This window comes from Asterias amurensis, chromosome 21 (assembly GCF_032118995.1).
Source record: "Asterias amurensis chromosome 21, ASM3211899v1".
Classification (NCBI taxonomy): domain Eukaryota; kingdom Metazoa; phylum Echinodermata; class Asteroidea; order Forcipulatida; family Asteriidae; genus Asterias; species Asterias amurensis.
Window position 1 is genome coordinate 9,857,159 of NC_092668.1, and position 20,015 is coordinate 9,877,173.

The 20,015-nt window shown below is 36.8% G+C and overlaps 1 protein-coding gene across 1 annotated transcript; it reads left to right on the forward strand.

Annotated features, from left to right (window-relative positions):
* Positions 1 to 502: 502 nt before the first annotated feature.
* On the forward strand, positions 503 to 15,715 carry LOC139953109 (EF-hand calcium-binding domain-containing protein 6-like). Its single transcript, XM_071952521.1, has 16 exons — positions 503 to 1,020; positions 3,269 to 3,369; positions 3,982 to 4,157; positions 5,205 to 5,384; positions 6,087 to 6,224; positions 6,835 to 6,980; positions 7,675 to 7,814; positions 8,731 to 8,933; positions 9,453 to 9,569; positions 9,962 to 10,138; positions 10,775 to 10,934; positions 11,449 to 11,573; positions 12,308 to 12,551; positions 13,069 to 13,241; positions 13,811 to 13,982; positions 14,654 to 15,715. Exons 1-16 carry the CDS (start codon positions 672 to 674, stop codon positions 14,882 to 14,884), a joined length of 2,832 nt encoding a protein of 943 aa, XP_071808622.1. The 5' UTR covers positions 503 to 671; the 3' UTR covers positions 14,885 to 15,715.
* The last annotated feature ends 4,300 nt before the right edge of the window (positions 15,716 to 20,015 follow it).

Below are 20,015 nucleotides of genomic sequence, written 5' to 3' on the forward strand. Positions count from 1 at the left end.
GGGTGGACTCAGTCATAACTGACCGGGGTCATACGGTGCCGCACAACTTCATTGCAGAGCACGGGATTGGGTTGCCTATTGTCTGCCAAGGAAATAAAAAACGTTTCTCTTGCACATTGGTGGCCTTTCTATGAACTTCTACATTTTTTAATTGTTGTCTATAGTAAATACTATAGACATTACAAATGTCTACACTGTGATTATTTGAGACAATTTGGAACTTTCAAAAAAAGTGGAAAGCGGTTAAGTTTACACATGTAGTTCTTGTAAGCTTATGTCGTCTTCGCGTGGAGCTGGAAAAAAGTTCTTCCTCACGAAAGCTCAATTATTCAAATGCGAAACATAACTTAGTATATGTGTGGCTAGTCCCCCGTGAAGATCCCCCGAGCCCATTACGCTGCACCCATCGGCCATTTAAATATCAATGCGGGTCCGGTCTCCCATAACAACCACCTTCCTAGTGACAAGCCGGGGTGTACACAAATCCAGATAAACCGCTTCGCATGCTGTAATGAAATTACACACCGTACCGAACCAACAGCATTTAGCAATTCAGTGCTGTGGATGAATGTATTTGAGTTGCAAGTCACAACAAGTGGCAAATTCGGAGTGGAATTTTATCAATTTGTAGGTGGTCTTTGGATGAAATAAACAGTTTGTAAAAACATAAAATGTCTCAAGCTGTAATTTCCCGGCCAGCCTCTGTGCTGAGCGTGGGTTCCAAACCGGGAGTACCCAACTTACCGGAGATCCAACACCCACTGTCCCGTCTGGGTAACCCGGACAAGTTAAACATCAGGGGGTTGTCGAGCAGCCAGGGCGGCCGTCCCATGAGCAACACTGTCGGCGAGCCCCAGGTTAGCAACTTCGCTCCAAGACTGTCTATGTCGGCTGGATTCGGTTCTGGTGATGCTGCTAGACGATCCTTACCGAGAATTCCTCGACCATTTTCAAACATTCCCGAAGGAGTGGAAGTCAAGGAGGCTGAGGATCAAACGAAGACAAGATTGCCAGTATTTGGTAAGAAAGTTATACAGAATGTCATTGTAATTTTAATTCCATTTCATGTTAATCAAATTATTAAATCATATCGTTTTACTAAAACCCACTTCTACAAATGTCTCTTTTAGTTTTCAGTTTCTTTTTGGGGTTTTTTCAGAAATTGAAATTTACTCCAAAATGTTCGAATAGAATTACGTCTTGACACAAAACGGAAAAAAAAGCAATATTTGTCACAACCATAATGATTTATTATAAAATATTATTGTACACGTTCACACAGTAGTGATATTTTCTAAACGAGATGCTATCAACATTTTATTACATTTTTACTCGTTCAAGGTTCAACAGTGCAATTAGGCCAAGTCAACAAAACGACCCCCCCCCCCCCACTTAGGCCTACTTACTGCCTTTCCTACTCCTTAAATGGCCACCACGACGATTGTCTATTAAAATATTAACAATGAGAATACAGCTCTACCCAGCAAGTAGTGATTATACACATTGAAAACGTAGTTATTATACACGTTGAAAACACACCATAACAAATTTGTAGTAAAATTTAACCATGGCCATCCCTACAAAATGGTTCAGCACATGGACACTTTTAATAATAGGTTTATATGAGTTTTTCATCGATGTTTTTCACTGCAGATCTTGTACAATTTTTGTTCATTCATCTGTCATATGTTTTCACCTCCATTTTCAAATAAAACAAATATTGTAAATGATATCATATGTCTAGTATTTTAAAGTATAAATGACAATGTTTTGCTTCATTGTTTCCAACATTATCTACATCTCTATTGAAATCATCAACAGAAACATCCCACACCATCACAAAAGCCAAAACTCACATACAATGTAAAACACAACCCCACACCTCATAGAGCTTCTGATGCCAAGCCCAATATTTACCAATTACACACAGTCTGCCTCGATAATGTTCTTATTGGCTTTTCTGGCAACCACTCCGCATTTTATTGGCTTACCGTAAGAAGTTAATAATTGTAAACGCTGACAAAATATTGATTTACCTGTCGCAGTGTTTAGTTTGTTCCTGTGACAGACCTAGTGATAAATTTGTTCGAGCCAATTTCATACTTCTCAACGATCAACTTATTGAAGACATACAAAAATCGACAATTACACTCAATACTGAGGGGAACTGTCAAAGATCAAAATTCATTCATGATAAATCTTTAGTTAATTCCCTCCGGTCTAATAAAGGTTTAGTGCATGAGTAATGGTTAGGATGGAGACACTTATGTTTTTTAATTTTTTTATTGAACATTTTGTTTTTTTGGTAGTTTCACCAGTTTTCCTTTCCCTCTCTCTTAAAATATTTCCACTTTCATGAGAAAAACTGACACGAGGTTTCTAGATGACATGTACACTATAATGACTGACCAAACAGAAATCTAACACTAACACTTATACAAACGGTAGGCTAATAAAGTTAATATTCCAGACTCACCCCCACGGAAACTACACATAAACAAAATTCCGATTTTGCTGGGGGCCGTGTTTCCTCAACAACACATATTTCCACTGTGGTATTTTTGCAAGGTGGTTGTAATTGAGTTACATGGGTGTGTGATGTAAAAAGGTTAACCTTTGAAGTGGTTATGCTTTGGAAATTGCTTAAGCCATTGGGTCCAGAATGTTTGACCATTACTTGACGCATCAGCAAGTCGGTCTTAAATAACCCTAAACACACAAACTGTCCTTGCATTAATCTGATTAATCTGATCCAAGTTATCTTAGTATATAAATGTTTCTCTTCTTCTATAATGCTTAATCTCGTTATCATGTTTGATATATAATATTTGACCGGGTTTATGATTTAAGTAATCAACAATTAAAACGACCATATCATTGATAAAACATAAAGCAGAGACTGTTAAGGGCATAGGGCATAATATCTACAACAGCCAAAGGGCAAAGGGTCAGTTGTGAGGAATGTGATCTGAATAAAGTGAATTAAAACAAGTCAAGTTAAAGATGCCCAAATCAAATAAAGTTTTGTAATTATTTTGTAATTTGTCTAAATTATCATTTGTTCTAATCCAAGCATCTATACTAAAAGTTCCAACAAATGGAAAGGATTATATGAAAATCAGCTTTATCTTTACATTTAATTTAAAGTTGGCTCTCAAAAATCTTGCTATGGTACATTTTTACAAGAATCATTGTATGCAAATTTACTATTGGCTGGCAAATATTTATGACCAATTGCTTTAATTTTGTCTTTGGTTACTTTCCACAGGCTCTCGTGCTGATATTGCAAGCCGTGCTGAAAACCGCGCTGTGAGTGTAGCATCTCGAATGTCACGACCTGAAACAAGAGTCAGGCTTGAATGTGATGAGGTATGACAGGCTTTCTATTCTATAATGGGCAATTGGAAAATAAGAACAACATTTATAGGCGTTATGGAAGCACATGCTTAGATAAATAAATGACATGCAGTTACCCAAAAGTATAAGCTCATAGTTTAAAATTGGACAGGAACACAACTAAAATGTTTCAGCTGACATTTAAAAAATTACTTCAAACAAAGTGATGTCAGATTTTGCTGTATTGTTAAGTGTGTTAACAGCCTTTTCTTACACAAAATGCCATAAAAACAAAGCTTACATTTTTGTGTAATCTTTCAAACAATGTTGTAACAACCATTTTCTTAGGTCACCTAGACAAAACTGAATTTCTTAAAAGGAACACATAATTCTATAGATTGTTTTCCTAAATGGTTAATTTACAACTGTTTTAACATAAAAATAGTAATGACTGTATTTAATGACATCTCTGGATTATTAGCATACTATTTCTTTTCCAAGTAGGATTTGGTATGAAAATAAATCCTTTATTTATTTCATTGTGATCTAAAGAAATCAAAATAATAGGGAAGAAAAGGAAAACAAACATAAACAAATAAAAGATTACTTCAAGTCAAGAGAATTTTTGTTTTATGTCTTCAACAGATTGAGATGATTCTCCGTGAGAAATTGAAGAAATCTTACTTTGAGCTCCGCAAACTGTTCATCTCTAACGACCCTGAAGGACGAGGGACTGTGAGCCGTGACGCACTCAATCGTATTCTCATCATGTTTGCTGGTCGCTTCATTAGTACCAAGCAATTCAATCATATACTTGCAAGGTATAGTTTTTAATATTATTGTCTTGAAACAGTGTTAAAAATTCGTACTTTATTATTATTGTTTATTCGGCATTCAGACAACAATACAATCAAACAATACAGAGCAAGACAATAATGAAAAATGACACTAAAACATACAATATTCCAATTAAGCCAGCAACACATGCCAGGAAATAAAAAAGTTAATATAAAGCTGTGGCCTGGGTGCCTTTGTTTCCTTTGTTACTAGCTTATATAAAACAAGGAGATAATTACAAACTTACTATCATCAAACTATTTTATATACAGCAGAAAAAGGGGATAATTATTGTTTAAAAATGCACAAGGAGTGGGGACCTACAATGTTACACTTAGGATCAAACCATAGAAAAGTGTAAACAATTCAAAGAAATCACAGGAGAAGTAGCTCAATACATGGAGGGACTGGGACATCAAGCAAGCAATACAAATACACAAAGGGAGTTAAAACAAACAATTTTGTCATCCATTATTGTGTGAAGTTTTGACCGCTATGAAACTCTGCGATTAGTTTATAGAAACAAATGTAGTCTGTAAAAAAATCCTTTTTTGTGTTGTTTTAAAGCTCTGTCCTGCAAGATTTGCTGATATTAAGGGAACATTACAGAATTGGTTTTTGCTAACAAAGCAGTTGCTGGCAGTGTAAGCACTTTATGTAATCCACCATATACATAAACTGACACACCTGTAGAAGTTTGAGATCGATTGGCCATCTGGGTCACTAGAGAATAGTGGAAAAACGATTACAAATTTTGCATTGCATCGATGCCAAAACAAAAATGAATAAAACGCTCACTGAGCGATAAACTCAAAATTAGATTATTTATTTCTCATCAAGTATGACTTTTCAGACAGAATAATTTCAAGGGATATTTTCTACTATCATCATCATTAGGCCGTGTAAGTTTGATGTAAATCTGTGATCTTCACGATTTTTGTTTCTTACCAGATCTATAACATTCCTTTAACTAGAGTTATGTTTTATTACTTTATTAATTCCAGCGAATATATTTTGCTTTTGGTTTTTAGACTTGGATTGCACGATAAGCAAGTGATCAAACTTGAAGAGTTTTACGCCTGCTTTAAAGAGCAAGTTATTCAAGATGTGATGCCGGCCTGGATGGATCCTGTCAACAGAGGGCCTGCGGAGAAGGTAGCAATGACAGCTACACAGGTTCACGCACAGCTCAAAGAGAAAGCTAGACAAAGGTTTGTGCGTCTCCAATGATTTACAGTTTGATAATATTCCAAAGACCTCCAAATTTCAGGCGAAACATCCACCTAGTTGTACTTTCAAAGTTCAGAGCAATTTCTTCAGTTGCAATCTTCAGTAATTGTTTCTTGAATATCCTCCTATGACTCAACTACTCATATAACTCATTTATGTACACATTTTTTATTCATTCTTCCAAACATTAATGGTATTCATTATCATAATAATATTGGAATAGCTTAATCAGTTTTGATTGAGCGGAAATGCTAGCTCTACTGTCAAAGTACAGATTGTTAAAACTAATATTGAAAAAAAAGTTTAACCAGAAGGTCACTAATTTAAATTCCCTACCACTACCATACCAGCCGTCGATTTCACAAAGAGTTAGGACTCGTCTTATCTTGAGTTAGGACGAGTAACTCGTCTTAACTTAGGATTAATCTTAAGGTCTGCATGCTACGGTGCAGGGTTGGGACTCGTCCTAAGTCCTAAGATTAGTGTTAAGTTAGGAAGAGTTTTGTGAAATCGACGGCAGTAGGCCTACCAATCCTCCTATCCCTTTTCAAACCAATTAAAAATTGTATTCTATATTTCCAGCAAACTATGATGTGCTTTGCCTGCAAGTAAATTTTCTATATTTATTAGAAACTAACAGAATGTCAACAAATTGTATTGATGTGCTATTGTTGTCCTCATAGATTCATGGATGTAGCTGAGATGATTCCGCAGATGAATCCAGGAGGAACTGGACGCATCCTCAAACCAGAACTCAGAAATGTCCTCAATAAGATGCTCTTTTTTATGGATGATGATGAGTTTGAAAAGCTATGGAACAGGTGCGCAGAGTTGTGATTCGAAATACTGGAAAATAATACATTAGCCTACCCTTTCTATTAATTTCTGTATAACGGTAATCATCTTCTACACCATCAACACCCAAACATGGTTTATTGTAAAGTTTTGGATCCAGTTTTTTTGGTAAAAGTGTTTAACAAAATTCTTAAATAAACAAGGCAGACATTACATCTTCAAATTATTAGAAAAATCATTGAAAATTAATTGTTTGAATACTTGTTGAATATATCCATTGGATATGCCCAAATATAAAAGTTGTTAAAGACTTTAATAAATCCTTAATTTGAGTTAGTTGTTTTTTAAGTCAAACATTCAAATCTCTGAGTAGATATACCAAGGAAGACTAACTTATGTGTAACTTGCAGAATGTTTAAAAAGTATATAATCATCTGGAACAGGTGTTCACAATCTTATTGTTTAATATGGTATACTTTTACCAACCTCACTTGACCAACTTTCAATTGTTGACTGGGACGCGAAAGCCTTCAAACACTCAAACAACAATTCTATTTTGTAAAATTATCTTGACTTATGTCACCTTCTTTTACAACAACATAATTTTTCTGTTTTCTTTGTTTAATTTGTGTATAGATATGATACTGAAAAACTGGGCGTAATTAAAGGAGAGAGACTGATGAATAAATTAGGCATCAGTCTACGAACCCAGACAGCTATGCCGGAAGAGGCTGCTTATCGACCGGGTGCTGGTAGTCCGGAACTCAGCCCAAGAACTTCACGTAAGTTGATGATCAGAGAAAGACTAAATATACTTAATGAACTGGGCCTCCTTTAGGATAAAGGGTGATAGGGAGGCAGTTAATGAGTCTCAAAAGACTTATTTAAACCATCTTTAGAGACCCTGGACACTATTGGTCAAAGACCAGTCTTCTCACTTGATGTATCTCAACACATGCACAAATAATAAGCCTGTGAAAATTTGAGCTCAATTGGTTGTCAAAATTGCAAGATAATAATAAAAGAAAAAACACCTTGTCACACGAGGTTGTGTGCTTTCAGATGCTTGATTTCGAGACATCAAATTCTAAATCTGAGGTCTCAAAATCAAATTCGCAGAAAATTACTTCTTTTGTTCTAACAATTCTGCATGATACTTTTAATGATGTTGACCCATTCAGCACAGCTAATAATCATATGGAGCACTCACATCACAAACATTGATTATACTTCTGCAAAAAGGGGTACAAAAAGGTACTCAGTAAGACAGACATAAACCAATGCTCCATGGTATAATCTGATGTTTTTCTAGAGTAGCATAGTTTTTAAATCTGCTGTAATTTGTGTATTTCACGTTTTCTGGATTAACCGTGATGTACACTCACTGCCAATAATATTATTATTTTTGTTTTTTTGTTAATGGTATTAATTCTAAAGCTTGGTATTTTCGTAATTGTTCACTTTTTTTGTTGACAGCAAGGAGATCCGGTCGCCGTTTAGACATTGAGAGAGCAAAGTCCATGGACGTTGAGCGATGGCTAAAGGAGAAATTCCGTCAAGGATTCCACAAGATGAAGAAAGACTTTGAGAAACACGACGTGGAGAAAAAGGGAGAGGTGAGATTCCTATAGGTTGATTCACTACGCAGTCTGGGTACTACACTATATACATGAGGGTACACCTGCTCTGGATGTTACATCCATTCTGTACCTTAGTTATTACATTTTTCTTCAATAATTCTAGTTTTTTAGTTACTCTTTGATGCACAAGGCAGTCGCTTAGCGACCACCAAGAATAAAGTGGACTTTTATAAACAGTCATAACTTAAAAACTACAACCCCCATATATAACCGCTCTTATTCGGTTGTTTAGAGCGATTGTTGAGCTTTCCTTTGGCATGATGTTCATAAGAGGGTGTACTTTTGACAAAATTTGAGAAAAGCATGGTTGAACATGCTCATTTGGGGGGGGGGGGGTTAAAAATTAATAATGTGCAACAAAGGGTTACTGTGTGTTTTTCAAGATGTTGTGCAAATGGAAATAAATCAAACAAATGAAACTTTAGATTTGTGAGCTGGGACAAACTTTTGGTGGATGCAGGGAAGTGTCTTCTGATGAAGAGATACTTGTCAGATAATCTTCTCTCATTTGTCTGTTTTTAGTGGAACAGACATTATTATTGTACATAGAAAAAGGAAAAAGACAATTTTTTAACAGTTGACTTAGTACTGTTAAATAAGAAACTGGAGTTCATGCAATGGCATGCTAACCCCCCCCCCTAACACTTATATACAGTGCTAACGTTTTGTTGGAGTTATTAAATATGTAATTCGGTTTTACCCTTACATTGTTTTACACTGTAAAATCAGTACATGTACTTACCAAAGTGCTGTGAAAATACAGTAAAAGAAACTTACTCTTTATCCCTGATGAATAATTTAATAGAGTTACTCAGTAGTAGTTTGATACTTGGAAGACCAGTTTTCATAAATGACAAGTGTATAACTTTCTGTATTCCTTTTGTTTTGATAGATTGATCTAACAAAGTTCCGTGACGTTCTTGAGCGGTACGATCTGAAGTTGGACAAGCAGCAGTTGGATGCCTTCTTAGCTCGTTGTAATCTGTCTGTGCATCCTAAGAGCAGAGCCGTCTCATACTTTGATTTCCTCCAGAGATTTCAAGATCGTAGTGACACTGGACTGCCACACAAAATCTTGCTGAATCCAGAACACATGTAAGTTTGATTAACTTTACAGTTATTATATACGTAGGCTAGTAATTTCTGCATAAAATCAGTGCATACGAAGAGATGAGATTTGACAAAGTATGAATTCTTGATCGAAAGATGAATATGAATTCTTGATCGAAAGATGAAACCATAATTTCAATTCCCACTTGAAGAGAATATCAAAATCACAATTCTGGCATAAAATGTGGACACAAGTTTTACCTTTTTTAACTGACTTCACTTTTGCAAATAACATTTTGAAGTACAGTGGATCGGAAAGTAAGAAAAAAAACTTGAATAAAGGACATGAGGGACATCAAACCAATTGTGATTCACATTTGAATAAATTTGTCATAAGATAAGACACTTATAATAAATAGTGATCATGGGATAAAGAAATAAGACATCGATTTGACATTTTTTGTTTTGTTTCAATTAACAGCAAATGAAGTTTAAGTTCAGAATATCTTAATGTTGAGAAAGAACTCCCAATGACATTGACATGTCCATTAACCCTCTCTAAAGGTATAACAGAAGCATAAGAGCAGACAGTCCTGGTGCAGCGTCTAATGTCACTGCAGCTGAAGCTAAGATGATGGGTCTCTTCCAGGCAGAGTTCCTCTCTCTTCTTGGTTCTTTCCAGTAAGTTTATTTTTCTCTTAATTTATCGTTTTTGTTGTCATGTTTTCTGACAACATTCTTGCACTTAAAAAAAGTAGCCTACATGAGGTAACAACAACTGCTCTGGAAGGAGTTCAGTTCTTGGACCACCGCGGACTTAAGAGGGAGAGTTGTCATGTTAAAATTTATGTCCTAATTGTTGCCTGAAAGATGCTACTTCAAGATTGCTTGTAGTAATAAAATAACTTCCTTTTGCATTTAGAAAATGGATACTGCTTTTTATTTTGTTTGCAAATCTCTGTATCCTCACCCTAAAAAAACCATTGAGTTTTCTTGAGATTTATAGACTCTTTTGCACCATGTTTAGGATGTGCTCCACCCTCTAAAACTGTTAATTTTCTTATTCCCCACAGTAAGATTGACAAGTTGCGAACTAACGTGATCAGCCAACAGGAGTTCCGGGCTGTTATAACTAGTAGATTTAATGTAGAAATGTCCGATGAAGAGTACACAATGTTTGTAGACAGACTGCCCCTAGATGAAGAAGGCAATGTCAAATATGCTGAATTCATGGCCGATTTTGATACAAGGTAAGTTTCAGTTTATTGTTTAAATTGTGGTTTGTTTTATTTTTCCATTTTTCATTTTAGCTAATAAGCCATGCAATGCATTTGATAAAGTTGACTTTCTGATTTTAAATCTAAAATGTCTGAGAATTGTCTCTCATCTGACATTATCCTATTTAAACCAATGAATAAATGATAGTTTAAACGACAGCTGGCAAATCTTTAAATGGCAAATTTCTTTGAAACAAATCTTTTTCAATTGGCTGCTAATTTGAATTTTGTAAGATTTACATAGGGCTGACTAACATTACATGTTCTGACATCAAAACCAAAATGAATATTCTTTATCCCCAATGCAAATTTAACATCTATAATATAAATCCAGTTTGTGTCTAGTTGCCCATAAGATACCATGCACTCCCTATAGTTAAGTCAGTTTTGGGTCAAGACCTCCATCCAAGTTGTGATCTTTCTTTCACCCCTCAAAAAGTAGCACCTTGCAGTAATTGGCCAACATGGCTCTAGCTAAAGGAATGATAATCTATCTATACCACTGAACTGAGTTCAAGAATGTTGAAGAAAGTGTAATGCCATCCAATTATATTCATCACCTCACAATAGGTATCCTCTACAATTGTTATGTACTTTTCTCTACTTCAGGGGCGGAGTAGCACCAAGTCTTTTTGATGCTAAATCAGTGTACAACAGATCCTCAAGCCCAGAGGGGGCAGCCATGGATGTCGGTCAATCAGGAGTTAGAAACAGCTTTGAGGAGCCCATGGAATTCGATGATTTCCAGAAAGGCAGACCGCTGAAAGAAGTGGGTAGATGGGAATTTGATTTTGGTCATTCATTTATTGGTTATACAAACACATGCGAGGAGAGACATTGTCTTATTTTTCTTGTTGAGAAAAATATTGAGATAACGAGACAAACTTGGTTCATGATAAACAACGATGATTTATTATTAATTACTATAATAAAAATATTTTGTTTTCAGATGAAGCAGTTTGATGACATTTTCAGTGGTTTAGATAAATGGTGTGCTCGATGAAAACCAGAGAACCAAGGAAATAATTAATAAGGCTTCCAATGAATAACCAATAATGTTTGAAAAACTCTGGCATTATATTTAGGATCACAAGATCAATCAGGGTTGAATTTCGTAGAGCTGCTGAACGACCATTTTTGTGCAAGTTTTCATTTGGACCCTGAATTTAGCGCCCAGTTCAATGCTTACAAGTTTCGAAACAATGTTCCTGTTATTTTTGTATTTAAAAACACTGAATGAATTAACTTGTAAATAACTAGTTAACTTTAATCTTTTGTTCCAGATTTCATCATTCGTCAAGAAACTCCTCCAGGATCGCTTTGCAGATGTCGAGGAAGCCTTCCGTGAATTAGATGAGCAAAACACAAAACACATGTCGCAAGAAACAATGTACAGAATGTTCAAAAAGTAAGTCACTTGTTGGATTCTTCTGAAGAGACCCATCAATTCTGTGTAATCATAACAGAATGACCAGACAATGTTAAACATCCAATAAAGGATGATCTCAAAGATATAGATATTACAGTTTCCTAACAGCTGCAGTCCATAGGAAACATACAAAAATGCAACGAGTCTCTTACCTCACGTTAAAACATGGTAAAAATGGGTTTTTCTCCAAGCCAAGTTTCTGAAAAACGCGGGGTCAAACAAATCCGCACGACAAAGGAATCGTGAAGTCAGTGGTGGCTATTTGATGTGGAAAATAGCGCCCTCAGTTTGCCAAAGCTGGAGACTTGTGTTCAAACCCAATTAGGGGAAAAACGTCACTGGCGTCAAGGGGTTATTATAATAGATAAGCAGTTTTTGACTCTCGGCTGAAAAAGCCGCACCTCCAGGTGCATTTTTGACTTGAGTTATTTATTACTAAATGCAAATTTAGAGAGTACAATGGTTATTAACCGGTATCTACGATGTCTATTTGGCCATAAAAAGGTAATAGTTGAAATATTGAGATCATCCTTTATTGGCTGTTTAATATTGTTAATTTCAAATTATGTCAGTAAAAATATCAACACTTCAGTACTGTGGGAACTGTTTCACCGCTGATAAACTACAACAACATGACTGAGGTCTAATTGTAGAGTGGTGAATAAAGCTACATGTAGAAAGTTCTCCTAACAAACATTTTCTACTTTTGACAGAGTTGGAGTCCGACCTGAGATCACCAGAGGAGAGATCCGACGTCTCTGGGATACATTCATCATCTCTCAGAACAGAACTTATAGTTTCTTGGAGTTTGTTCGTCACTTTGGCTACTCAATGAAATCAGCCAGTTTCCCTAACGCTAAGCTCTCACCACCCAAACGAGGAGACTCGGACTTCTTAATCAGGTCCAGGAAGCTCAATTGTGCTGCTGATATGCTGGAGGATAACCTCAGGTCAAAGGTGAGGACTATGGAATTTAATTAATGGCACAAAACTCTGCTTTTCGTGGTGGGGCAACATTTGGTTTGTGTGTTCATTACAGATCAAGTCGCCTCAGTGGTTTCTTTCTCCGCCTTTTACCTCTGTGGACCTCAGTTTAAATCCTCCAGATCGGAGCATGTGGACTGAATGCCCAGTTCATATCCCACCTCAGGATGAAGCCTTGCATATGGATTAAGTTTTCAGTACCTGCCTGATTGTGTGGGTGTTCCCCCAATTTGGGTTTTCCTCCAACATCTAAAATTGAAAAAAAAAAATTCCTGTCTTCTATTCATGCTGTTGGATTGTGAAAAAAAAAAATTGATTAGGTTAAAACTACTTAAAAATTCCACCTCTGATTCCTCACATTAACGTAATAGTCATATTCCTTCTTGTACATGTACTTCATTCCACCACCTATTCAAAGTAAACTAAGTTATTTATTAAAAGCGCCTACAAGTTCATCAAATGAACCTTTGTGACCCTTTCTCACCTCCAGGTTGACTACATGTGGGATGATCTAAGGAAGGAATTCCTAGGTCTTGATGTTTATGGTACAGGCTTCGTGAGCAAGGAGGAGTTTAGGGACGTCTTGCAGGAACTGTGTGTTCATCTCAACCAGTATGAACTACAAGCACTGTGTAATAGATTTGAGATCAAGCATGACGGCAGGTTGGTCATAATTCATTGTGATAAAAAAAAAATTAAAAAGTGATCCATTGCATTTGAAACATTCTCTGTTGAATCAAAAGAGTAGTAGGCCCCAATTTACTGCTGGAATTGGAGACCATGGAACGCTTAAGTGGCAGCAGACTTATTAGATACATTTTTTAGCGACTGCGTCTGGCATTTTGATACAACCTGTTTCTGGTTGCTATTGTCTCTAAAAGGTTAAGCACTGTACACTCTATGCTTTCTGAGTCAAGAAAAATACATCCCCACCACAATAGCCTGGTGCTTTTCCTTCCTCCCTGAATGAGTAGAGGCCTGTTTGAATCCTTTGTTTGCAAGCATGTAGTTCAGGGCCCAGAAAGCATCAATTTTGTTAAGTCTTTCAAACAAGTTTCAGCAAAACCAAATCATCTTGTCAATTACTATTATTGTCTCAAACATAGTACAACAAGCTACATTTAGGCCTATATTTTGATCTCAAGAAGGTATAGGTAGTTTACAAAATGCCTTGAATTTTTTAATCTGCATTCAAAACGAAAATTTATTTCTTGATGTTTTTTTCCCCACAGAGTATCTTACATTGAGTTTTTGAAGCCTTTTGCGTTACGTAAGCAAACCCATCGCTATGGTAACAACATGTTGAATCTGTTGACTCACCCACAAGCTGAAGTACCTATTGCACCTATAGTGAATGAACCAGTCAAAGGATTGAGTGGCATCACAGCAAGGCTCAGACAAAGAGTAAGTTATTTTGTTAGGACAGTTTAGCCATTACCCCCCCCCCTTTTTTTTGTATCCTTCAACAAGTTTTGTGTTAGGAAAGAAAACTTACAACAATCCATGGACTGGACCAATGGAAATACTAGAACTAGTGGATAGATGGGTAGTTTGGTTTGTTTTTTAAACTTGTGGCCAATGGCCAAATTACAATAAAAGTTACAATTTATACTAAAGTAGTTTACATTTAAAAAATATACAGTAGGCATATTAAAAAATATAGCCATTGAGGCTACAAAGAGACGTAGATAAACCACCAGTTATTTTTTTAAAGAACGTAACAATTTGTGGGGAAGTTTGTTCAAATTTGTCCAATTAAGTTCAGCTTTGTTTTAACCACATTGGATCGAGGGGGACTTCAGATATTGTTATTTTCACTACCGTTGAGCGAGTTCTTAATTGGTCTTGACATTTTGACTAGCCTGCTCTGGTGATCCTTAACGAAACTGAAGAGTGCCAGACATGTTGGTCTGTTAATAAGGAGTCTGAGGTTTGAGTGTAGACGCAGTCACTGCTACGATTGGTTCTTGTCAAAGGAGAGCTGTGAAAGACAGCCTTTGCTCTGTATGAGCGTACCAGGGCATACTTTTCCCTTCCACTTCCATACTAACCATTAGTTTATTTTTGTTCAATAGTTGGTTGGTGATTGGAGGACACTCCGTCGTGCCTTCAAGAAGATTGACATGGGTCATACTGGCTACCTGACCCTACCAGAGTTCCGTAACGTTCTCCGTCTGTGCAGCATGGTCTTAGATGAAGATGAAGTCTATCACGTCATGTCAGAGTTTGATGAGAAGATGGACGGAAAGATCAACTATAATAAGTTCCTTAGCGAGACATTCAATGCTGACGTTAAAGCACCATGATTCGAAATAAAGGACAATATTTGTACATAAACATTTGAGATAATACGAGTGCATGAAACGGTTGCTTTAAATGGTGCAGGGATAGACCTTAAAAATGGTCCAGAAGTAGACCTTAAAAAAGGTCAGTTTTCCGGCATTCAAATCAATGTAACCATAGTGAGGCAGGGAGGCAAAGTAGTCTGGCCCCAATTGTTGTACAATGAGTATTGATGGTAAACTATTGATTAGGTTTCAGCTTGAAGGAGCTTCAAGAAGTGCTTCAAATACTACTCAATTTACTGAATGTGGTTTCATCTGATACAGCCAGCCACACCTCCTGTGCCGTGCTGGACTGTAACGATATGTTACATGTACACTTAACGTGATACTAAGAATATGATCATCAACTCTTTTCCCTCCAAAAATGTGAAGAGTAAACTTGTCTTGACTGAAATCGTGCATGAGTTTTAAAAAAGCCAAAAAAATTCATGAAAACTTTGACTAAGGGAATAAAAAGGTGGCGACAAGTTCTTAATCGGCCATTTAAAACCAGCAGGGTCTTGGCTGTGCGGAAAAAAGGACTCGCCTTGGCTGAGGCTTTTATCGCACGGCCACGATAAAGGTTAGTTATTCAAACTGTGAAAAGACTTTTGTTTTACAGGAGAAGTCCACGATATATCAGACAATTAGTAACAACTTAATTTAGAGAAAACACCAAACCACCTCATGTAGATCAGTTCAAACTTTTTATTACAAAAAACAACATTATTTACAAATTAAATGAAACTATTTATATTAAATACATACAAACATCAATGGATGCAAAAATATTGATGACAAAAAATAGGTTTTTAATAAAAAATAATCTATTCCAAGTAGGTTCCAAGTTTGTTTTTAAAAGCAACATGTATTCCTTGTACATAGATAATGCTCGAGTGTACACTGTATTTGACTCCACACAAGTAACATGTATTTAATTGTACATATTAAGGTTTACTGATATTCTGTATGCGTGTTTTTAACTATAAAGCTGTTGCTTTAATAGACCTTATACATTGACATCATTACTCAGCCATCAGGTATAACAATAATGCAACAATGATAAACGCATGTCTATGTACGCGCATCATGACCTTTATAACCTCTAGCTGTGGTTGCTCTTCTCAAATGATGTCATGTGCGTAAGGTCTATTCTAAGCCGTGTTGCATTTCTTATGAAATACATACTAATACAAAAGCAAAGCTAGGTTTGATATGCTTTAACTCTAATATCTAATATTAATTTTCACAAAGCATAAAATATCAAAACATTAGTGCCTATTTTTGACACAGTTGTTGAATGTAAATTACCTCTTGGAACAAATGCTTGTGTGTGTGTTTCATAACAATATTCCAACGACATAACTGACACAAACTTCTGTCAGGCTATGGAATCTGTATCATGGTCATAAATACCAAGTACAGTATGAAAGCTTTTTGTTATACCTTTGCACATGTGCATAATAAAATATATAATAAAAACAGGTGATGAAAGTTTGACGCTTGAAAATGTGTATTTCATCCTTGAAACTATAAAGCTGTTTCTTAGACTCAATTTCACACATACTTTTGCAAACAGAGTTGTTTTATAGACCTTTATCATGGTGCAGCCATCTTGAATTTCTCCCATTGATATCATTGAACCAAACAGAGGCTGGAAGAACAAAATAGTCTGGTTCCTATTTGCAAAATGATTTTTAGGATGCATTATTGTTATTTGATACGAGGAGCATGACCAAGATTGAGGCAGCATGATAAAAGTATACTGTTCCCTTTTCGAGAGCCTTGTGGGACTGAGTTTCAAACGAAGAAAAACATTTATTGTTTACAAGTCCCAAAAGCTGGGTGTACATGATTATAGACCAGGGTTGTAAGACACTTTTACTTTTTCTGCTGATGCCTCTAAATTCACAAGCTACATGTACATAAAGAACATGTGTTTCAATTCCCATTGCTGTACCTTCAGGGACATGATGATGTTTTTATTGAATTGTTTTTATTGACACAAAACGTTTTTGTGTCACATTTTTTGCATTTCCTTTTCTCCCCTGACAATCATAAATGTTGTCATTTTAACCAATACAAATACTGCTGGAAATGAACTGGAAAAAAAACTTGTAAATTGGTTGTGTCCTAAGAAACATATTAACGGACCATTCAATGAATTGGTAACTAAGGCAAACTATGCTTACATCAGCCATCTCCCACATTCAGCCCACAAAGTAATTGTTTAAAGCAAGTCCATGAATAACATTTCTCAGTAAGAGATGCCAAGTCCAGAGGCCAGCTATGCGTGGAATTTTTCAAAGCTCACCAGTCCAACCCCCCCCCACCCCACCCCGTTTTTTGTACACACGAGCGCCGTTTGGCAATGCATTGTCGTTAATTTATATTTTTTTCCCGGTCTGGCCCCAATGCAGGAGAAAATGGTTGCTGTGCGTGTGAGCGTGAGACAGAGCCAAATGCGTGGTAGGTCTGCTCAGTTGCTTAGTTACATGAGTTAATTAACAGACAGTTGGACACTAATTCAGTGTGACTGTAAGTCTTCATTTCCAGTAGAACCCTGGAATTTGTCCTCATCAATACAAGCAAATATAAGCAAATCTGAAAGACTCACACATAATGTTATACAGTGTTTACTGGCCATGTTTCGCTCCCAATTAATGGACCTAGCATTTATTTGTTCATCACTTGACCAAACAAGTGTTCAGTATGACATAATTCAAGTGACATTAGTACATAGTAAGATGGTCTATAAATATGCAAACATAGTACCATTGGTCTGTAGGATTTGAAACTTTGCATGGTGGAGATAAGATATAGAAGAGTTTGCGGTAACACCATGTAATAATCTCTAAATGAGTTGAGGTGGTTCTGAAAAGAACCGTTGGTTTAACTAGACGTTTCGATCAGTATGCTCTTCTCCAGAAGACGATCAGAGCATACTGATCGAAACGTCGAGTTTAAACCAACGGTTCTTTTCAGAACCACCTCAACTCATTTAGAGATTATTACATGGTGTTACCGCAAACTCTTCATTGGTCTCCTGAGGTGATTGATGGAGATGAACCCAGAGGAACCTCTATAGATCACCCAGGGAGGCCCTACTCTTACACAAGTTAAAGCTGTCAATATTTCATTCATGACACCTTGACTCAGCACAATTTAGTATTTAAAAATAGACCTGCTACATGTACAATAAATAAAACGCCATTAAAACAAATTAAAATGATGAAGGGACAAAATGAAGCGTGTTTACCAAATGAATGCATCTTGACCCTTCGCCTTGTTGCATGACATATTGTACATGTATGGTAATAAACAGTGCTGAACTTTTCATATTAAACTTGTGACGGTGGGAACTCATTTATACAAAACCCCTTGTAGTAAACTGAATCAACTTCTATTTGGTTTATTCATAAAGGCCAATACATCTACATAAAAAAAGTTATTAAGTTGGCGGTAGCATTAAATCAGGCATGCAACTGAGGTTTGTAAAATAGACAGACCAGCCGTCGATTTCACAAAACTTTTCCTAACTTAAGACTAATCTTAGGACTTAGGACAAGTCCCAACTCTGCACTGTAGCATGCAGACCTTAAGATTAATCCTAAGTTAAGATGAGTCACTCGTTCTACCTCGAGATAAGACGAGTCCTAACTCTTTGTGAAATCAACCCCAGGAACAGCAAGACTTTGTACAAAGCTTTTTCAAACCAACGGAACAGCTGACAAAGTCCAAAACAAGGAAATCAGCTGAATACCTGAAAAGTTGCATGCCTGGTTTCATAAATCAAATACTACTTGCAAAACACAATGTACACATTGTATTGAAAGAAAAAAAAATTACTTCTACATCTCCTTTAAATCTCAATTGTGCTTAAAGATCGTTCAACTTTTGGCGCAGTAATAAGGCTGTCTTGACTCTTACTTTAGAAGCATTGTCTACAAGTGTGCACACTATGGACTTGTTCCCTTACAAAAAAGTCCCATGGGATTCCCATGGGATTCCCATGGGATCCCATGGGATCCCATGGGAATCTCATGGGATTCTGATTTGTTCTCGTTGAGTCAGTTGTTCCCATGGGGTTCCCATGGGAAAACCATGGGGTTATGATTTGTTCCCATTGAGTTATTGGGGGTTACTATGGGATCTCATGGAAACACCATGGGAACACCATTGGGTATGAAGTGTTCTCTTTGAGTCATTGGGGTTTCTAGGGGTCCCATGGGAACACTATGGGAACACCATAGTCATTGAGTCATGGTTTTACTATGCGGTCCCATGGGAACACCATGGGGTTTGAAGAGTACCCATTGAGTCATTTTGGGTTACTATGGGGCCATGTGAACAACATGGGAATCCATGGAGCATGAAGTGTTCTCATTTCATGGGTTACTATGGGGTCCCATAGGAATGCTATGGGGGTCTGATCTGTAATTCCTATTGAGTCATCGGGGTTACTATGGGAATACTATGTGATTCCGATTTGTCACCTTAAAGTGATCGGAGTTCCCATGGAATTTTCCCCATGCGTTAAAAACAATGTGATGTATCAGTGGTTGACCATTATACATTACATATATAATCTTAAATGTATCTTTAATTTCAATATTTAACAGTCAAAGCGAGCCCAGGCGGAAGGCATCATTAATCAAATAAAGGAGAGACAGCAATATCAGACTCAGCTATCAGTTTCCTGCTCCAGTTGTAGGCATCTGACTGAAGAAGTGGCACAACTCAAAAGGGAAAATTTGGCCCTCCTCAAAGGTAAGGGAAAAAGATATATTGACAACAGTTTCATGCTACGGGGGTGTCGTCGCCCACCGGATAAGAGCATTGAATTCAAGCTCCGATGATTCTGTTCATGGGAGTGTGGGTTCAAATCCCGGTCGTGACACTTGTGTCCTTGCATGAGCAAGACGCTTCACTATAATTGTTCTCTCCACCCAGGGGTAGAAACCTGTGAGGTACATGTACCTGTGAGGGCATAGTTGGTTCTTGTGATTAGCTTTGATTGCGCTTTTTATTTGGCAGCACAGGCTGTATAATCCCCAGGGAGCTGAGATGGTTTTAGGAGGCCCAGTGAACAGGGGTAATAATGTTGAAGTGC

Excerpts from the sequence above, each read along its gene's own strand:
- LOC139953109 (XM_071952521.1), top strand. The coding sequence starts at position 672 with ATGTCTCAAGCTGTAATTTCCCGGCCAGCCTCTGTGCTGAGCGTGGGT. Across the intron at positions 5,385-6,086 it reads AAAGAGAAAGCTAGACAAAG|ATTCATGGATGTAGCTGAGA; the intron begins GTTTGTGCGTCT and ends TTGTCCTCATAG. Across the intron at positions 8,934-9,452 it reads TTGCTGAATCCAGAACACAT|GTATAACAGAAGCATAAGAG; the intron begins GTAAGTTTGATT and ends CCCTCTCTAAAG.